The 15,852-nt window shown below is 58.9% G+C and overlaps 1 protein-coding gene and 1 long non-coding RNA gene across 2 annotated transcripts; both read right to left on the bottom strand.

The window, feature by feature from the left end:
- Positions 1-352: 352 nt before the first annotated feature.
- TMEM200B (transmembrane protein 200B) lies at positions 353-8,736 on the bottom strand. The gene is made up of 2 exons (XM_082071427.1): positions 8,561-8,736; positions 353-2,056 (listed from the first exon to the last, which is right to left on the bottom strand). Exon 2 carries the CDS (start codon positions 2,031-2,033, stop codon positions 771-773), a length of 1,263 nt encoding a protein of 420 aa, XP_081927553.1. The 5' UTR covers positions 2,034-2,056; positions 8,561-8,736; the 3' UTR covers positions 353-770.
- Positions 8,737-12,553: 3,817 nt separating this feature from the next.
- LOC309449263 lies at positions 12,554-15,607 on the bottom strand. Its single transcript, XR_014185925.1, has 2 exons — positions 15,079-15,607; positions 12,554-12,826 (listed from the first exon to the last, which is right to left on the bottom strand). It is a non-coding gene; the product is annotated as an uncharacterized lncRNA (long non-coding RNA).
- Between the last annotated feature and the right edge of the window lie 245 nt (positions 15,608-15,852).

Raw genomic sequence — 15,852 nt, 5'->3', positions numbered from 1 at the left:
CACCCCCTCCCTTTGCCTGCATCCTCCAGTACCTGCATCCTTCACCCCACCAAAATGAGCACAGATAAACCCGACCCGCAGACGGGCTTTGGGAACTGCTCTAACCCGCAGCTGCCTGCGCAGCGGGGGGGCAGCAGCGCCGCTGCCTGCAGCTCCCCCAGGGACCTCCTGCATCCTCGCGCTGCGAGAAACCACAACAGCAACCAAACCTTGAACCTGTCCCCTTATCCTGCAAATACTCCGCGGTCACAGAGCACCCTTCCTCCCGCAGCCGAGCCTCGCACACCGCGCTGCCCCCCGAGCATCTCACGGGAAGACGACAAGGTGAGGTGGGACCGCGTGGCATCAAGATAATATTTAATAGCCCCGTTGGGCTTACGTGTTCCGATCAAGCAAATTTCCCAGTGGGTTGAGGCTTGACAAGGGGACACCACCCGCTCAAAACATCCCCCCGCCCCAACCCTGCTGAAATAAAGTGCTGCAGGAGCCGGTGGGGCTTCGCCTGCCCCCATGTCCCCACCCCACAGTCTGTGTTGGGTCCCAAAGCAAGGGCTCCATGGAAAAGGGCTTGTGAGGCCGAGGGCATCCACCGGGAAGTCATCGAGAACACCCCAGGTGAGTCGTCCCCCCGCTGCCGCGCGTCAGGACGTCCCTCTTGGCACCTGCTTAAAAACATCCCCCAAACCTCTCCTGGCTGTGGATTCTAGGGTCGCTGGTGGGTGCTGGGATGACGGACAGTAACGTCACAGTCCCCAAAGGCCATGGGGACATCAGACCCGCGTGCCCCCCGGCTCCATCCCCACGGCCCAGGAGCTGGGCCGGGGCTCGCTGGGCTCCAGCAGCCGGTCTGAGGACTCGCCAGCACTTTCCAGTTTGGCGTAACCCACCAGGCTGAGGTGGTCCAGCCGGGGCCAGCTCCGGTTCTTACGGTCCTTCATGGGGGCCACCAGCAGCACCCCCGGCCGGCCCAGGTCCAGGGACTTGGAGTGTCCCGGGGTGTGGAGCTGCGTGTCCAGGCTGAGCTCCACGCCGGGGCAGCCGCCGTCCACGTTGATGATGACATGGCCACCACCACCATGGTCCTGGCCACTGGGCGTGATGTTGGCACCACTGGAGAGCGGAGCCTGGGAGAGCTGTGGTGCCTCAGCAAGGGGACCAGCAGGAGCCCCCTCTGCCTTCTTGCCAGCCCCTCGTGCCGCCGCATTCAGCAAACAGTTGTTGAGCTTGATGACGGGCAACGCCAAGGCCCCGACAGCTGAGGAGAGGAGGCACTCGGCCCCGGCGCGGTGGGGGAGGCTGAGGTTGGCCTCGGCGGAGGCGCCGGAGCGGAGGCTGAGGAGGGAGGCAGCTGCGGGGTGCCGGAGGAGCTCGGCCGTGGTCTGGAGCCTGCTGGGGCCGTAGCAGTTGGAGCACTTGCCGTCAGGACCAAGGCAGGGCTGGCAGGAGAGATCCACCTGGTAGCAGCCCTCCACGCACTCGGTGCTGGCCTGCGGGACGGGCTGGCCGTCCCCACGCTGGCAATGACCGTCCCCGGGGCCGGTCCCCTCGGGGAGACCCCCCGCCATGGAGTAGAGCCCCTTCTGCATCAGCCTGCGGGTCTCCATGTCCCTGTTCTCATACAGCATGGTGTTGGCGCAGATGAAGATGAAGAGTCCAATGCCCATGATGACGGGGCCGATCAGCTTGAGCTTCTCGCTGTGGGGCACGTGTCGCCCAGCAGCCACCTCCCTCCTCATGTCCCCCGTGATGCTGGTGTTCCCCACGCTGGCCCCGGTGCCACTGGGTCCCCGGTGGGGCCAGTAGCCCACCACGGCGATGGTCATGCCCACCAGCACCACCGAGATGCCCACCATGACAAAGGCTCCTGATGGCGAGCGCATGCGGAGCTGCCCTTTCACCGGGACCTCTGGCGGTGATTTGCGCCGCAGCCGGCGTCCCCGGCGCCGCGGCGGGGCGGGGGGCACTGGCGGTTTGGTCCCCCCTGTCTCCAGCTCCCGCACGGGTCCATTGGTTTTGGTGCTCTCGGCAGTCATCGTGTCCGGCTCAGCCGCTCTTCCTGCAGGTGGGGAGGAGAAAGAGGTGAAGAGGCATCACTGGGGGCCCATGTGTCTGGGATCCCAGGAGCATGGGGACCACAAGGACGCCCAGGACACAGAATCCCAGAATCATTTTGGTTGGAAAACACCCTCAAGATCATTGAGTGTGACTATAACCCACCCTGGCACTGCCCCCTGTCCTGAGAACCTCATCTCCATGTCCAACCCTCCAGGGATGGTGACTCCAGCACTGCCCTGGGCAGCCTGTTCAATGCCCCACAGCCCCTTGGGGAAGAAATTGTTCCGAAATCCAACCTCAACCTCCCCTGGCGCAACTTGAGGCCGTTTCCTCTGTTCCTGGCGCTTGTTCCTGGGGAGCAGAGCCCGACCCCCCTGGCTCCAAGCTCCTTTCAGGCAGTTCAGAGATCAGAAGGTCTCCCCTCAGCTCCTGTTCTTCAGCTGAACCCCCAGCTCCCTCAGCTGTTCCTCATGAGACTTGATGCACTTTATATCCAGTACCTTGTTTCCTAGATGAGCAAAAAGGTGTTGAAGCTGCTGCCAAACCAGCGGCAGAGCAGACGGGGCTGGGCTGGCAGGGCCGCGCACGGGTAAGCGCTGCCTCATGATCCGGGGAAGCTCAAACGCTCTGAACACGTCCCAGACCGAAAAACATCTTTAAAAAAATATAAATAACCTCATGCTGACAGCAATCTATGTACTCGCAGCCCGGCCGGGTGCCCAGCGCTGGTGGGTGACGCGGGAGGACGGCGTGTCCGCGCCCTCGCCCGCAGCCCCTGCAGCGCCGGCGCTGCCGAGCGGGAGCGCTGCCCGCGCCGTCCCCAGCCAGGGACCCGCGGGCATTGCTGCAGGGAGCCCCGCCACGGACGCTGCGGGAGGGCTCGTCGTGCGGCCGTATCCAACATCGCAAAGGAAAAGCGTTCGGAGGGCACGGCAGCACTGATGTTCAGCAACTACAAGCCAGAGGGTAAACCGAGCACAAACACCCTGGCACAGGCAGCAGGGAGGTGGGCGCTCAGGTTTTGCTCCCCGAGCCGAGCGGAGCACCGAGAGCCAGCAACCAGCACCACCAGCAGCCAAAGAGCAAAACAACAAAGTGGTTTTTTTCCCCAGCCTTAATCATCTTAAGGTGTTATTAGCATCAGAGAGAAGGAATTAAAGCTATGACTTTGAGGATGACAGTGTGTTCCTGGCACAAGGCTGTCAAGCTGTGACAATTTGAATAAGGGAGATTTAAAGAGAAAAAAGTCCCAAACAAAACCAGCCCAAACACGCAGCCCACTGCTGAGCGGGGTTTAAACCTCCCCGTGAGACAAGCTGAGAGTCCTGCGTCGCCAAAGGGGAAACGCAATAAATAAACACAATGGTCACCCTGGACGGAAAAATGAGTTTTAAACATTTCAGTACTAAAGGGAAACATTTGCCACCAAATACCCTGATTTAGGTTATGTCCCAGCTTTCTCTCATTACCATCTTAGGTTCAACCTCTCTTAAATTCATATCAAATCCTCTACATGAAGCCTTGCTGGCTACTTAGGGATTAAAATAAACCCCCCAAAGGCTTTTTTATACCGTCTTGGGGGGGAACTGTGAACACCCAGGGCTCACGGCCCCCAAAGTCACCCTGAACACACACCCACCAGACACCTCCTATTTTTGGTCCTGAGCCTTGGCCAAGCCACTTTAATCCCAATTCCACCACTATCTCCTTTAACCCCTAGAGCCCTGTGGAGCTGCGTCCCTGCTGGGGACCCTGAGCATCCCTTTGCGGGGACCATGAGCACCCCCGCCGGGGTCCCACACCGGGCGGTGCGGCGGGTCCCAGTGACATTCACCTGGGCCGTGTCGAGCTGCTGTTCCCACATTTTTGTACTGGGTACCTCCTGGAGTTAAACTGGGGGATCAGGGGTGCTTAAAAACAGGGGCGGCAGGACCAGAGGGTGCCCATCCATCCCATATCCACACGGTCCAGAGCCAGGCTGGGTCTAAAACAACCCCATTCCCCTCCTCCCTCCCTTTCCGTGGCACAGGGACGGGGACACAGCGGCTGGCAGTCTGTCCGCAGGCCGGGAATCCCCTCGGCCCCTCCCCAGCCATTCCTGCCCCCCGCTCCTCTCCCCTTATCTCCCCCCTGCCCCATAGCCGCCTGCTTTCTGCAGTCAGAGTGTTTAATTGCTCGTCGCTGGGCCTGCTTGTTCCCAGAGTTCAAAACCATTATTTTTATTAATAGAATCCCCAAGGTTACATAAGCTCTTTAAAAAAAAATAAAAAATATATATAAAACCCAGCGTTGCCATCCAGTTCTGCAACTCCGAGCCGCCGACACTCACGCGAATGGGCTAATTCAGCGTTGGAGCAGCAGAACGAGAGGCAGCTCAGCGGGAGGGCAGGGGACAGGCTGGTCCCGGAGGGGACAGGCAGTGGCCCAGGGCTCCCGGCCACCTCCTCCAGCTGCGGGTCACGGGGACCCACGCCTCCAGCCCGCAGGTTCTGACTCCCACCGCGGGGAACGAGAGCACAGAAACGTAAATGCCGTGAGCGTTATTGGGCGAGATGAGCGCTGCTCTGCCACCAGGTTCTGAGCTAAGCTTCCAATCCCCGCAATAAGCCTGGCATCAAAATAAACCCAAATATTTCTTTAATCCTCCCCATCACGAAGGCGTATTGCTGGCTCCACCCTCCCAGCCTGCACAGACAGACACTCCTAGAATTTGACACTAAATCCCAAGGCACCCGACAAGAGTGGAGCTGGCTGGGGAGTAAAGCAGAATTTGGGACGGGTCCCTCTCGCAGGCAGGTCCAGCGTCCCGTGGGTGCCCTGGGGATGCTCTGCCCCTGCGCGGCTGTGCCAGCGGAGCCTGCAGCACGCCACAGGCTGGCAGAAAGCAGATCTGGCCACACAGTCTCCCTCTGGCTGGGGGACGAAGGGCTGTGCCAGCGCCTGGCAGGGCCGCCCCGGTGCCGTGTGCCGGGAGGTGCCAGCCAGGGCCAGCAGCTCGGCGACAGCTGGAGAGCCGGGGAGGCACCTCAAGGAAAAGGGCCAAGTGCGGGGAATGCTGAGGGCGGCTGCTTTCCCGGCAGGTTTATCCCCCTGAAGAGTCATTTTTTCCAGGATAACACCTGGAAAGCGCTGCGGTGAGGGACAGTGCAGCACAGCAGCGGGGATTCACAACCCGCGTCTCCCCAGGGACGGCGTCTCCAGCGCCGCTGTCCTGCCCCGCTCCAGCCTGCGCTGCCCGTCTTCAGGGTTTGGTCCCCTCATTACCCAGGGTCCTGCCCATACCAGGCGTCCCATCCTGTACCCAGGGTCCCGTTCCATGCCCAGGGTCCCATCTCTGACAGATGGAAAACCCCTCATTTTGCCTTTTCTTCTAAAATATCACAACTTTAAAGCCGCTCTCCTGACTTTGGGAATAAACTGATTTTGAAATTCTTTGCCCAATCAGTCAGCAAATCCCGCAGCGTGTCTGAAGGCTGTGGTGATGGGTGAGACCCCCGAAGTGCCAGGGTGCAGCACAGACGCCCCCACCTCGTCCAAACCCCAGGGAGCCCTGTCACCACACAGGGACGTTCCCAGGGCTCAGAGCAGCCGTGGTGGGGACAGGTCTCCCCCAGAGCATCCTCCTCCCCCGCAGCTCGTCCAACAGACACACACCGGCAAAAAATCCAATCCGGTTTAGATCGCTTTTCAACTCCTGAGGTGCCAAAGCCCGTGGTGGCTGAGCTCCCCTGGGAAAGGGACCCAGGCAGATGAGACATTACGGGTGCGAGGACATGGGGAGCTGCGAGAGCCCTCCCCGGCTTCCCCACCCACCGGGGACAGTACAGAGAATGGCAATAACAGTCTGTGCCGAGGAGACGCTTAAAAATAACTCCCTTTTCAGCCCAAGCTCCACGCCACCCCCGGCACGGGGCAGGGAGGGACCGCACGGAGCAGACCCCAGCGCCGCCCCGTCTCACCTCCCACCGCGGCTGAGGAGGGGGGAGCAGCCGCGGTCCCGGCATGTGGAGCACCCGTCATCCTGGGTGCTCGGGGTGCTGTGAGGCCCACGTGGTGCCTCCTCCATCTCTATTTTTCTCAGTCCACTTCAAATTTCTCTCTCTGGCTGCATATTAAAGGTGACCAGATGAAAGAAATGAGATAAAAAGCCAGCAGGCATCTTCCTGGGCCTGTCCCAGCAGAAGAACTGTCACCATCCCAGCACCCACCGGCAAAGCCTTGTCTGGGCTCCATCCCGAGGGGTAAATCTCCCTGCCGTGACCCCAGTGCAAGCGTGTTCCCAACATGGTGACAAAATCTGTCCCTCCAGCTTCAGCTTTGGCCGGTGACACCCGTTAATCAATCATAATTAATTAAGTTATCTCATAGAAGCTTTTACATAAACCCAGTAACTCTAATTATCAGGGTGTGGGAAGGATTAATCTTCCCAGCAGGAACCACCTCCTGGTCCTGGGCTGGGGGTCTCGCATCGGCTGTTTATCGGAGGTTGCGATCCACTTTCACCTTTGCTGCGGCACAGGACACCCGGGTGTGACAATTTACCCTCTGCCCGTGGCCCAAGGGCTCAGCAGTCTGAAACATCCCTCGTTTCTCTCCGCAGCAGCCAAGACCTCAGTTTCCCCAAGCAAAGGACAGGACAGAGGAGATGTTAACACACAACCACCTCCCCTAAGCTCTGGCTGATGGAGACGCCACCTCAGGCCTGGCTGAGCTGCGGAGAAGCACCCTCCCAGCGTCAGGTCCCACGTCCCAGGCAGCAGCCAGGAGCCACCGGGGCCACCACTGTCACTTGGAACATGACCCAGGACAGCAGGCTATGGGGACAGGCAGTGCCGGGGTGGTTTGGGGACACAAACGGGTCTGTCCCTTTGCTTTCCACCCTGTGCTTGATGGTCCCAATCAGTGAACGAGTTGCAGCAACGCCCAGGAGCGGGGAGAGTCACCAGTGCCACCAGTAACACCAGTCCTCTTCACCTTGACATCTCCCAAGTCCTCCCTGCTCCCAAAATGGGGCCAACCGCTCAGCTCCTCTCTACCCCTCAGGCAAAGAAAGTGCGTGGAAACATCCAACTGATTACTAATTACAAGAGCTCGCCTTACCCAGATTTGCTCTGCTAATTAGACTAATCTCCATGGCTGGGAAATGAGCCGCAGTCACCCATTGCGAGGAGATCACACGAGCTGGGTGGATGCTCAACTCACGTCAGACCCCCACGAAGGGGATCGTCATTCCCAGCCCCTTCTGACGGGCCATTGTTTAAGGAGACAATAGAAACGCCAACAAATTTCATGTTTCTCCTCCAAGCTGATGCTGAAATCAGGACATCTGCATTGCTCAACTTTTTTTGATATGAACCAGATGCAAATAATTAATAAATCCAAATTCAAGATAATGCAGGCATCTAAATTTAAACAGAAAGTAGATTTCTAATGGCAGCTTTTTGCTTGCTTGGAGGAGGAGGAGGAGCGGGGAGCTCGGGGGGATTTCCTAGGAGAACTCCTGCCCCGGGCGCCCCAGGCGTGCAGCCCGCACCAGAGCGCCCTGGAATCCTCACGGCCAAGAGGCAAGGAAAGAGAAAGAAAAAAAGCTCTAGGTTGGGATTTCCAGGGAATTAGGACCAAACTCCTTCTGAATTTGGCACCGTCGCTGCTGCTCCTCTGCCGAATCCCTGCCAGTGTGCAGGGAGGGAGGGAGGGGCCGCCAAGTCCTCCCTGCTCCCAGGCATGGCCCAAGTTCTCCAGCGGGTCAAACACATAAAGCCCATCTCCTCCCACCCCAGGGACCCACATCCCACTCTGCCTGCAAGCAACGAAGTTCCCAGCTCTATTCCCAGCTGGGATTACTCTTGCCTCCAGCGTTTTAAACCTTTCATCTCTGCTAATCCTTACCCTGCAAAAGCCTCGTCTCCCCGATTTTGTGAATAAGAATTAAAACCCACCTGGAAGCGAGACGGGAGCTGTGGGTCTGGCTGCGGTTGTTCCCCCCCTCCAAGCTGCAAAGCTGAGCCCCTTGTGCAAAAAGACCCTCCAGGAGCTACCGGGATCATTTCCACCCACTCTCTCGAGTGTCTACACCAAATCCTGCACAGGGATCAGCTGCGAGTGCTCCGCTCCTTGCCTCACGCCCTGCGAGGAGCCCCGGGGAACTGCACAAAGTGCTGAGGTTTGGATACTGCGGCCGGATTCTGGCCGTGCAAGGGTGCGTGTGCCCGTGCGTGGGCTCGCACACGAGTGTCCGTGCATATCCGTGTCAGAGTGTGCACGCGAGTGTGCGTCTGCAGGCTGCATGTGTGTGTCCATGTGCTGTGTCTGTGCGTGTTTCTGGTGTCTGTGGGAGCGTGTTTTTGTCCGTGGGTGCCCCGTGTCCGTGGGTGCCCGTTGTGCATCCCGCCGCGGGATCGCTGTGCCCGGGGTTGATGTGCGCGTGTACGGCCGGTGCCGTGCCCGTGGATCCGCGTGGGTCCCCCCACTCCGGGATCCCGACCACCCCCCATCCCGCACTCACCGGCGGCCGCCGAGCCGTTCGCCTCCCGCCGGGGCCGGGGCCGCTCCCCCGGGGGCGGCGGGCGCTGGGCTGCGCCGCCGCGGCCGGGGCCATGGAGCGGCGGGAGGCAGCGGGCAGCCGCTTCTCAGCTCCCGGTTCCCAGCTCCCGGTTCCCCGCTCGCCGCCGCCGGGACGCCTGGGCGCGGGGCGGGGGGGCGGCGGGTTCCGCCCGGCCCCGGGTTCCCGCCCCGGCCGCGGCCCCACGGGGGGCGGAGCGCGGGGCTGGCGGGGAGGGGCCGGGGGGACACAGGACGGGACCCCCCAGCCGCCCTCCGGGACGCGGGCTCCGGCAGGGCCGGTTCGCGGCCGTGGGAAAGTTCCGATCGCTTCGCGGGGATTTTCCGGGCTCCGAGCGCGGCTGAGCCAAACCGGGCCGGGATCCCTTCCCCGCCTCCCCCCGGGTCCCTTCTCTGCCTTTCCCTGCAGGGACCCCCAGCCCGGCACCCCCGCGCAGGATGGGACCCCCCACTGCCCGCGGGATGCTCAGAGCCCCGGGCCGGGGTCTCTTCTCCCCCTCCCGCGGCACAGACCCCCTCAGACCCCATTCCTCCCAGCCAGGCCAGCCTGGCCTTGCGGAATTTTCCCCCTTCCAGCTGCGAGAGCACAGGAGAGTTTAGCAGTTGGGATAAAAGCGTTACTCCAAGTTAACTTTGGCAGCCGAGGCGTTTGCTGCAGACCCCGCAGACCGGCCGTGTTCAGAGCGGTTCCTCAGGCTCTCTCTCCTCCGGGCGGGCACGCAGAGGACGGAGCCTCTGCAAGGAGCCGGCTCTGAGCACAGCACTCTGCTTTTCTTCCTCCGAACTTGCCAAAAAGATACACACAGACCGCTCTGTCAACCCCAAGGATTTTGGCGCTGCATCCTCATCCCCACTTCCCCATCCTAATCACCGCATCCCCATTCTCACCCTCATCCCTCTATCCTCATCCCTGCATCCCCATCCTCATCCCTATATCCCCATCCCACATCCCCATCCTCATCCCTGAATCTCCACCTTCATCCCCACATCCCCATCCTCCCGGGGCACAGAGCAGTGTCCCATGGCTATAAGTGCTGGTGGCACATCATGATGCACCGAAACAACCGATCTTACCAACATATTCACACACCAACACCGCAACACAATGCACTGGTAAATGCTGAGTAGCTTCGGCCCCATTACACTCTCAAACCACTGATATTTTGCAGGCATAGAAGCTGTTTATCAGCCTTTAATTAAAAATGTACCGAGCTTGCGTTCCCCCTCTTCCCAGCGGCTGTGGTAAATCTCAGAGCACCAAACGAGCCCCCTGCTCTCCCCAGGGAGCCACAAGAAACAACCCTGCAACGCCCCGCATGGCTTTGCCACCCGTGCCCCGCGCTCCGCAGGCAGATCCAGAACCCAGTCGGCTCTGCGGAGGGAGCAGCGCCCAGGGGAGGGCTCTAGGGGTAACACTCAGAAATGGGGCACAGGACAACAGGTTCCTCTCCCGTCTTTGGCAGGGGAGCATCATCCAGCGAGTCAATGACGAGAGAACATCCCCAGTTCTTGGTTATGCTGCAGAGATGCTGCACAGTGTCACCTTCCCCTGCCAGGCTCGGTTAAAGCATCATTTGGGAAACTTTGGAACTTCTTGAGCAATGAGGGATTACAGCTGCGGGCTCAAGGTGCCGGCTGCACCGCTAGACTGGAGCGATGCCTCAGTCATCCTCGTCTCATCCTGACAAGCCAACAAACACAACTGCCCAGATATTTGGCTTTTCACGCTGTTCAACTGGCACATTCAAGGTCTCCCTTTGTTACTGCTGGAGACCATCTGGGCACTCCACAATCCAGAAGAAAATAATGCTTTTGAGCAAAATTTGATTTCCATTCAGAAGCTGTACCTGTGCCAGGCGGAGCTGGCCAAACAGCCGGGGGAAGCGGCGAGAGCCCGGCAGCGGCAGCTTCGGGAGCAGGGTCAGGGCGGCGCGAGCTGGCACAGGCGCTGCCCGTCCCCGCTCTGGAGCCCGCCAAAGCCATTTCCCAAGCGCAGCTCACCCAGTGATGCGCAGAGGTGGTTGGTCTCCCCTGGGCTTGCCATTAGTGTGAGAAAACATGTCAGAGGCAGGAATGGGGGAGAGGGCAGCTGCCAGCGGTTCTCCGGGGGTTAAAGCTGGACGGCGCAGAGGATGAGCTCCGGTTACTCTTCCAGGCAGCTCACACAGGGAGAGGCAAACGAACCACTTCTGGGGGAGCAGAGGGGGAAAGGGGAGAAAAGAACCCGCTGTGGACAGAAGTGACAGCAGGGAGGGGAGGAAGGGGTCAGGGGGCGGCTTTGGGGCAGATCTCATAGGACCAGAGACGTGCAGGGCTGAAAGCTCAGAGCATCTTCCCTGATGCTCTGGGAAAGGGTGGGCAGTGGTTGCTCTTACACACGCGTCTTGGATGGGGAGGAAAAACAAAAGACGATATGGAAAAGAATTGATGTCGCTGTCTTCAGAGAGAGGAAAAACAAATCTCATGGTAATTGGGCACATTCTCTTGATTTTGAGGGACAAAAGGGATGTGATTCCACCTTGTTCCAAGGTCTGGCAGAGCCTCCTCTGCTCTGCGCTGGGGCCTGGGCAGGAGGAACCGTGTGGAGGAAGGAAGGAGAACTAGAGAGCGAGCAACCCCAGCCAGGAGCTGAGATCAGAGAGGAGGAATGTTATTATGGAGAGGCTGCAGCTCGGGGTGGGATGACTCATGCTGGAGAACATACAGCTGTTGGAGCGGGATTTGGCATCGGCTCCCTGGGGCTGCGGATCCGTCCCCATTAGCAGAGCAGGGGGAGAGGAGCCCCCGTGGTGTCCCCGATCTGGTAGAGGCATCGGCCAACCCGCGCTAGGGCAGGGTCACCGCCCACGCAGGTATTTTGGGCAGTGGGCTCAGCAGAGACATTTCTTGTTGGTTGGGCCCCTGCTGGCTGAGGGACCCCCAGGGGCTTCTCTGTCATTGGGTGGGGTGGGTGATGCTGCCCCGGCGGGTCGGGTGGCGCTGGGTGGTGATGCTGCCCCGGCGGGTCGGGTGGCGCTGGGTGGTGATGCTGCCCCGGGGGGTCGGGTGGCGCTGGATGGTGATGCTGCCCCGGGGGGTCGGGGGGCGCTGGGTGGTGATGCTGGCCCGGGGGGTTGGGGGGCGCTGGATGGGTCACCCGCTCTGCTCAGCCGCAGGGCTGCGGCCATGAAAAAGCACAAGCTACACAACCAGCACTTCCCTACTAATGGGGCAACTGATGCACAGCGCCAGGACGTGATGTATTCCCACAACCAAGTCAGCCATGGAGGTTAAAAAAAGCCTCTTGGTGGCTATTCCTCACTGCCGCATCCTTGGCCCGCAGTCATGGGGCACCAGGAAGAGACAGAAAACTGTGCGGCTGGAATCACCCTCCAGCTGAGCAGCCCGACCACCATGCATCCCCCCCTGCTGGCAGCCGGCGCTTGCAGGGCATGGGGGATTCCATCCCATTTCCACCAACATCCATCCCGCAGGAGATGCTGCAGCAGCCCCCCCGGTATTCACAAGGTCGCTGCTGAGAAAAGGGGCAAAAGCCATTCCCCCATCCCGTGGCGCCAGGGCAGGAGCTCCGGGCACGGCCTCAGGAGCGGGGAGACGAGCCGGCATCTCCCTACAGGCCCTTTCCGAGGGATTTCTTTGGTATCGCGCCGGAAATAACCACAGCGCCAGATTCGCAGCACCCGGGGATAAAAGGCTCCGCGGGCGCCTCGGACGTGGCCCCGTTTCAGTGGTAAGTGACTGTAAATATAAACAGCCTTGTTATTAATCATGTTCTGTAAATGTGGAGTCATTATCTTTATGTCCCTGGAAAAGTAATTATCTCCAGCTTTTCACTAAGAACTTGGAAAAGCCTAAAGACTTGAGTTCTGGAAATGTCACCCGTCTCCACGTAGAAGAAAACCTGCATATTTTCACAGATTAAAATGAGTTAGCCCAATTAGAAAAAAGAGTTTTAATATATTTCCAAAGCTTTCAGTTAAATGCCTCCTCTCTTCCCACTGATTTATAATCCTGTTTTGCAAACTCTTCCTGTCTTGCACATGTCACACGGTGCTGGGTGACGCTGTATTTCATTCTTTACCCAGCGGTTCTCGTCCAGGGACAAGGTGGATCTGATGTACGGGATCTCTCCTCCGCTGCCATGTGAAGCAATTCCTCCTCGCCTGACCGGCTCCCGGGTCACGCAGCTCCGCGTAAAGAATCATTCCTTCTGTACAAACAACCAAAAAGGAACATTTTCCAGTTGAAGGGAACATCAAGCCGATAACTTCAGGCCAAAACGCAGCTCTGTCAAGTTTCATGCGACTGAAAGGCCACAGAAACGTATCCACGCTTGACAGAAAATATTTGGGAAGATAACATTGCCTGCTGCATTTGCATTCCTGATGCTCAGCAGCCCGGAGGAGGAGGAGGAGGAGGAGGAGCGGCGCCCAGGCGCTGCAGCCCCGGGACCAGCATCAGCCAGAAGCCACTTGGCCATCGCATTTCCAGCTCCAACGATGCAGCGTTAGCACAAGCTGGGGAGGAAATCTGTGCTGGAGCTGGTTTCAATTTCACCCGGTGTCTCTTTAAGGCAGAACACGCAACGCGTGTCACGGACAGAACGGAGCTGGAGGCGCTCGCTCCCATCGCGTACGTACCCACCACCTCGGTGCACGGCCAAGGCTGGGGGTCCGTGCCCTAATTTTAAGCATCCAGAAGCATTCAGGAGAGGCGGTTTGCTCTGAAATTGCCGCATCTGCCCATAACTTCGTTTGCTTGGTCACACGAGGGACCAAGATCCGACTCCTGACGGGAGAGGAGACCATCTAGGAAGGATTATCCCGAAATGCACCCAAAGACTCACCCTTCGAGCTCTTTCCCAGATTTCGGAGAGGTTCCTACATCAAAATATTTTGGTTTGTCATTTCGGTTATGTTCTAAATTGCTAAGCATTAGTGCTTGCTAATGTTGAAGTAACAAAAATAAAAGCTGGAATGAAGTGCTTCAGCTAAAGCTGGGATGGGGCATTTCACAGAAATGCAATATTCTGAGATTGCCTTTTCATTTCAAAATGAGCCATAACAACAACTCCAGCTCCAGGTGGCTCTTGGGGGAGCAATTTGTATCTTCAGCCCACTCCTGCCTTGCGGCACAGGCAGGGACAGGCAGGTACACGGCGTCCCGTCCTGCCCGAGAAACCTCCAACTCCGCTGCACCTCCCGACCCCCCCTTATTAAACCATGCCCTCGTTAGCACCAGCCCTTCATTAGCAGCTTGCTGCCCCCCGTTTGCAGCCCGATGGAGGGACCCTCTTGGCAGAGGTGACACTGACGGGATCTGGCCACGTCCCCCCAGGCAGGACACGGAATTGTCTTGTGCTGAGCGCCCCGTCTCCAGCGCCCGGAGGCTCCGGGAGCGGGGCTGGAACCGAACAGCGGTGGGCGCAGCGCGGGGCGATGGGCCGGGAGCCAAGAGGGAACGAAGGGCAGCAGCACCCAGGCATTCAGCAGCACCTCTGGCTGCCCTCCGACCGCTCAGACACGGCAGCTTTATCCCAAACACTTGATTTTTCCCTCCCTGGGCAGGTCCTGGGGCCCCCTCGGCTGCTCAGCGAGATGGGATGGGGTGGTCTCGTTAACGGCCATGGGGCTTGCACAAGGCTGGGATTCACCCATAGGGCCCATTTCCACCCCAAAAGAGCCAGAGCCGAGCTCATTTGCCATATGGCACTGCCGGCGAGCAGCTGGGAGGAAGGCAGAGCAGCTTCTCCAGGGTTTCATCTCCGCAGTTTTCTTCTGTTGAGCGAGAAGATCAAGAGGAAGAAGCAGCAGAGAGGGGACATTTGCTGGCACCCCCTCCTTCCACGCTGGAAAGGTCAGATGCTGAGGGTGTAAACCCGGCACAACGGAGATTTCCAAGAAACTGTTTGTGCTCCAGCATGTCCGGTGCTCGGCCTTCCCAGCAAAGGCGGGCAGGGACAGGACGGGCTCCAAACCAGAGGAGAGCAGTGAGCGCTATTAAAGCTAATGGGCGGGAAGTGGCCATGAATAAATCAGCAGCATCTTTCCAGCCATCAAAGCCTGAAACCCTCCCGTATGGAGAGAGAAGCGGAGGGGATGTCACCACGACCTACGGTTGCTCTATGATGGGGGCTATTCAACGCCATTACCTACAAATTTAAGACCCTCGGCCCCCCACCCTGCTACGGGCCAGGATTTTGGACCTCAGCCCCAGCCCCACGCACAAACCCCCTCAAGTCCGGCCCTGAGCACCGGTGACGGATCTTGTCGTCTCCGACGGGCTGTGCCGGCTCCACGCTCGCCCTCCCCGTTCGGCGCTGCGGACGGGAGGGAAGGTGCGGGCAGGCACCACCGTCCAACCCCCTCTTGAACCACATGCGTCCTGCAGCCTGACCTCAGTAATCCCAAATCCTCAGTATTTTAGGCATTTAATCTTGCATTTTATCGTGTCTCCTCTTACCGGAGGGTCTGAAATTAAAAGGGAAGCAGGAAGGAGCTTCCACGGGTCTAATTGGTTCTGGCTGGTGCATAAGGAGGAAGGAAGAAGGAAAAGGCAGCGGTCTCTTTTGCTGCCGCTCCTTGGCGTTTCCTGAGCAGCTATAATTATTCCCAGAGAGGGGAAGAGATGCAGCATCAGAGCAGGGAGGGGAAAATCTTCCCGGCCAGAGGAGGAACTTGTGCTCACAGCCCGGGCAGGAGGAGCCGAGCGGCTGGGGGCCCAGGGACATCACTCCACCACGGTCCATGATGCAAACTGGGCGGGCAGAGAGGGGCCATGCGGGATGCGGGCGAGTCGGGGGTTGATGCATGTGTTGTCATCTCCCGCTTGCAGGAAAGCAGGAGTCCTGGGGTGCAAAACCCCGGTTTCCATCCCCCCCAGCTGCTGCGCACGCGCTGGACGCCCCATTGTTCACTCCAGAGCAGAAACCCCCATGCAGGACACTTCACCATCAACGCCATCCCACTCGTCACCCCCAGGTCCCACCAACGCTCACCAGAAATGGAGCTGCCCTGGCTAATAAATGCACTTGTTTAATTATTATTGGCATGAAGAGCTTTTAATTGCATTTCCCCCCCCCACAAGACATAACATACTTTGACCTCAGTTGAAGTATCTATTAGCAACAGGTATATACCTTCAATATACTATTTTCTAAATAAAACCAAGCAGATCCACAGCTGATGGGATGCAAGAAAAAGCCCAGATGACTGATCTGCAATCCTGCTTTTCCAT

Source organism: Streptopelia decaocto (assembly GCF_964273445.1).
Source record: "Streptopelia decaocto genome assembly, chromosome: 23".
Lineage (NCBI taxonomy): Eukaryota > Metazoa > Chordata > Aves > Columbiformes > Columbidae > Streptopelia > Streptopelia decaocto.
Note: the sequence above shows the minus strand (reverse complement) of the source record. Positions and strands in the feature narration are given on the sequence as shown.

Excerpts from the sequence above, each read along its gene's own strand:
- TMEM200B (XM_082071427.1), bottom strand. The coding sequence starts at position 2,033 with ATGACTGCCGAGAGCACCAAAACCAATGGACCCGTGCGGGAGCTGGAG.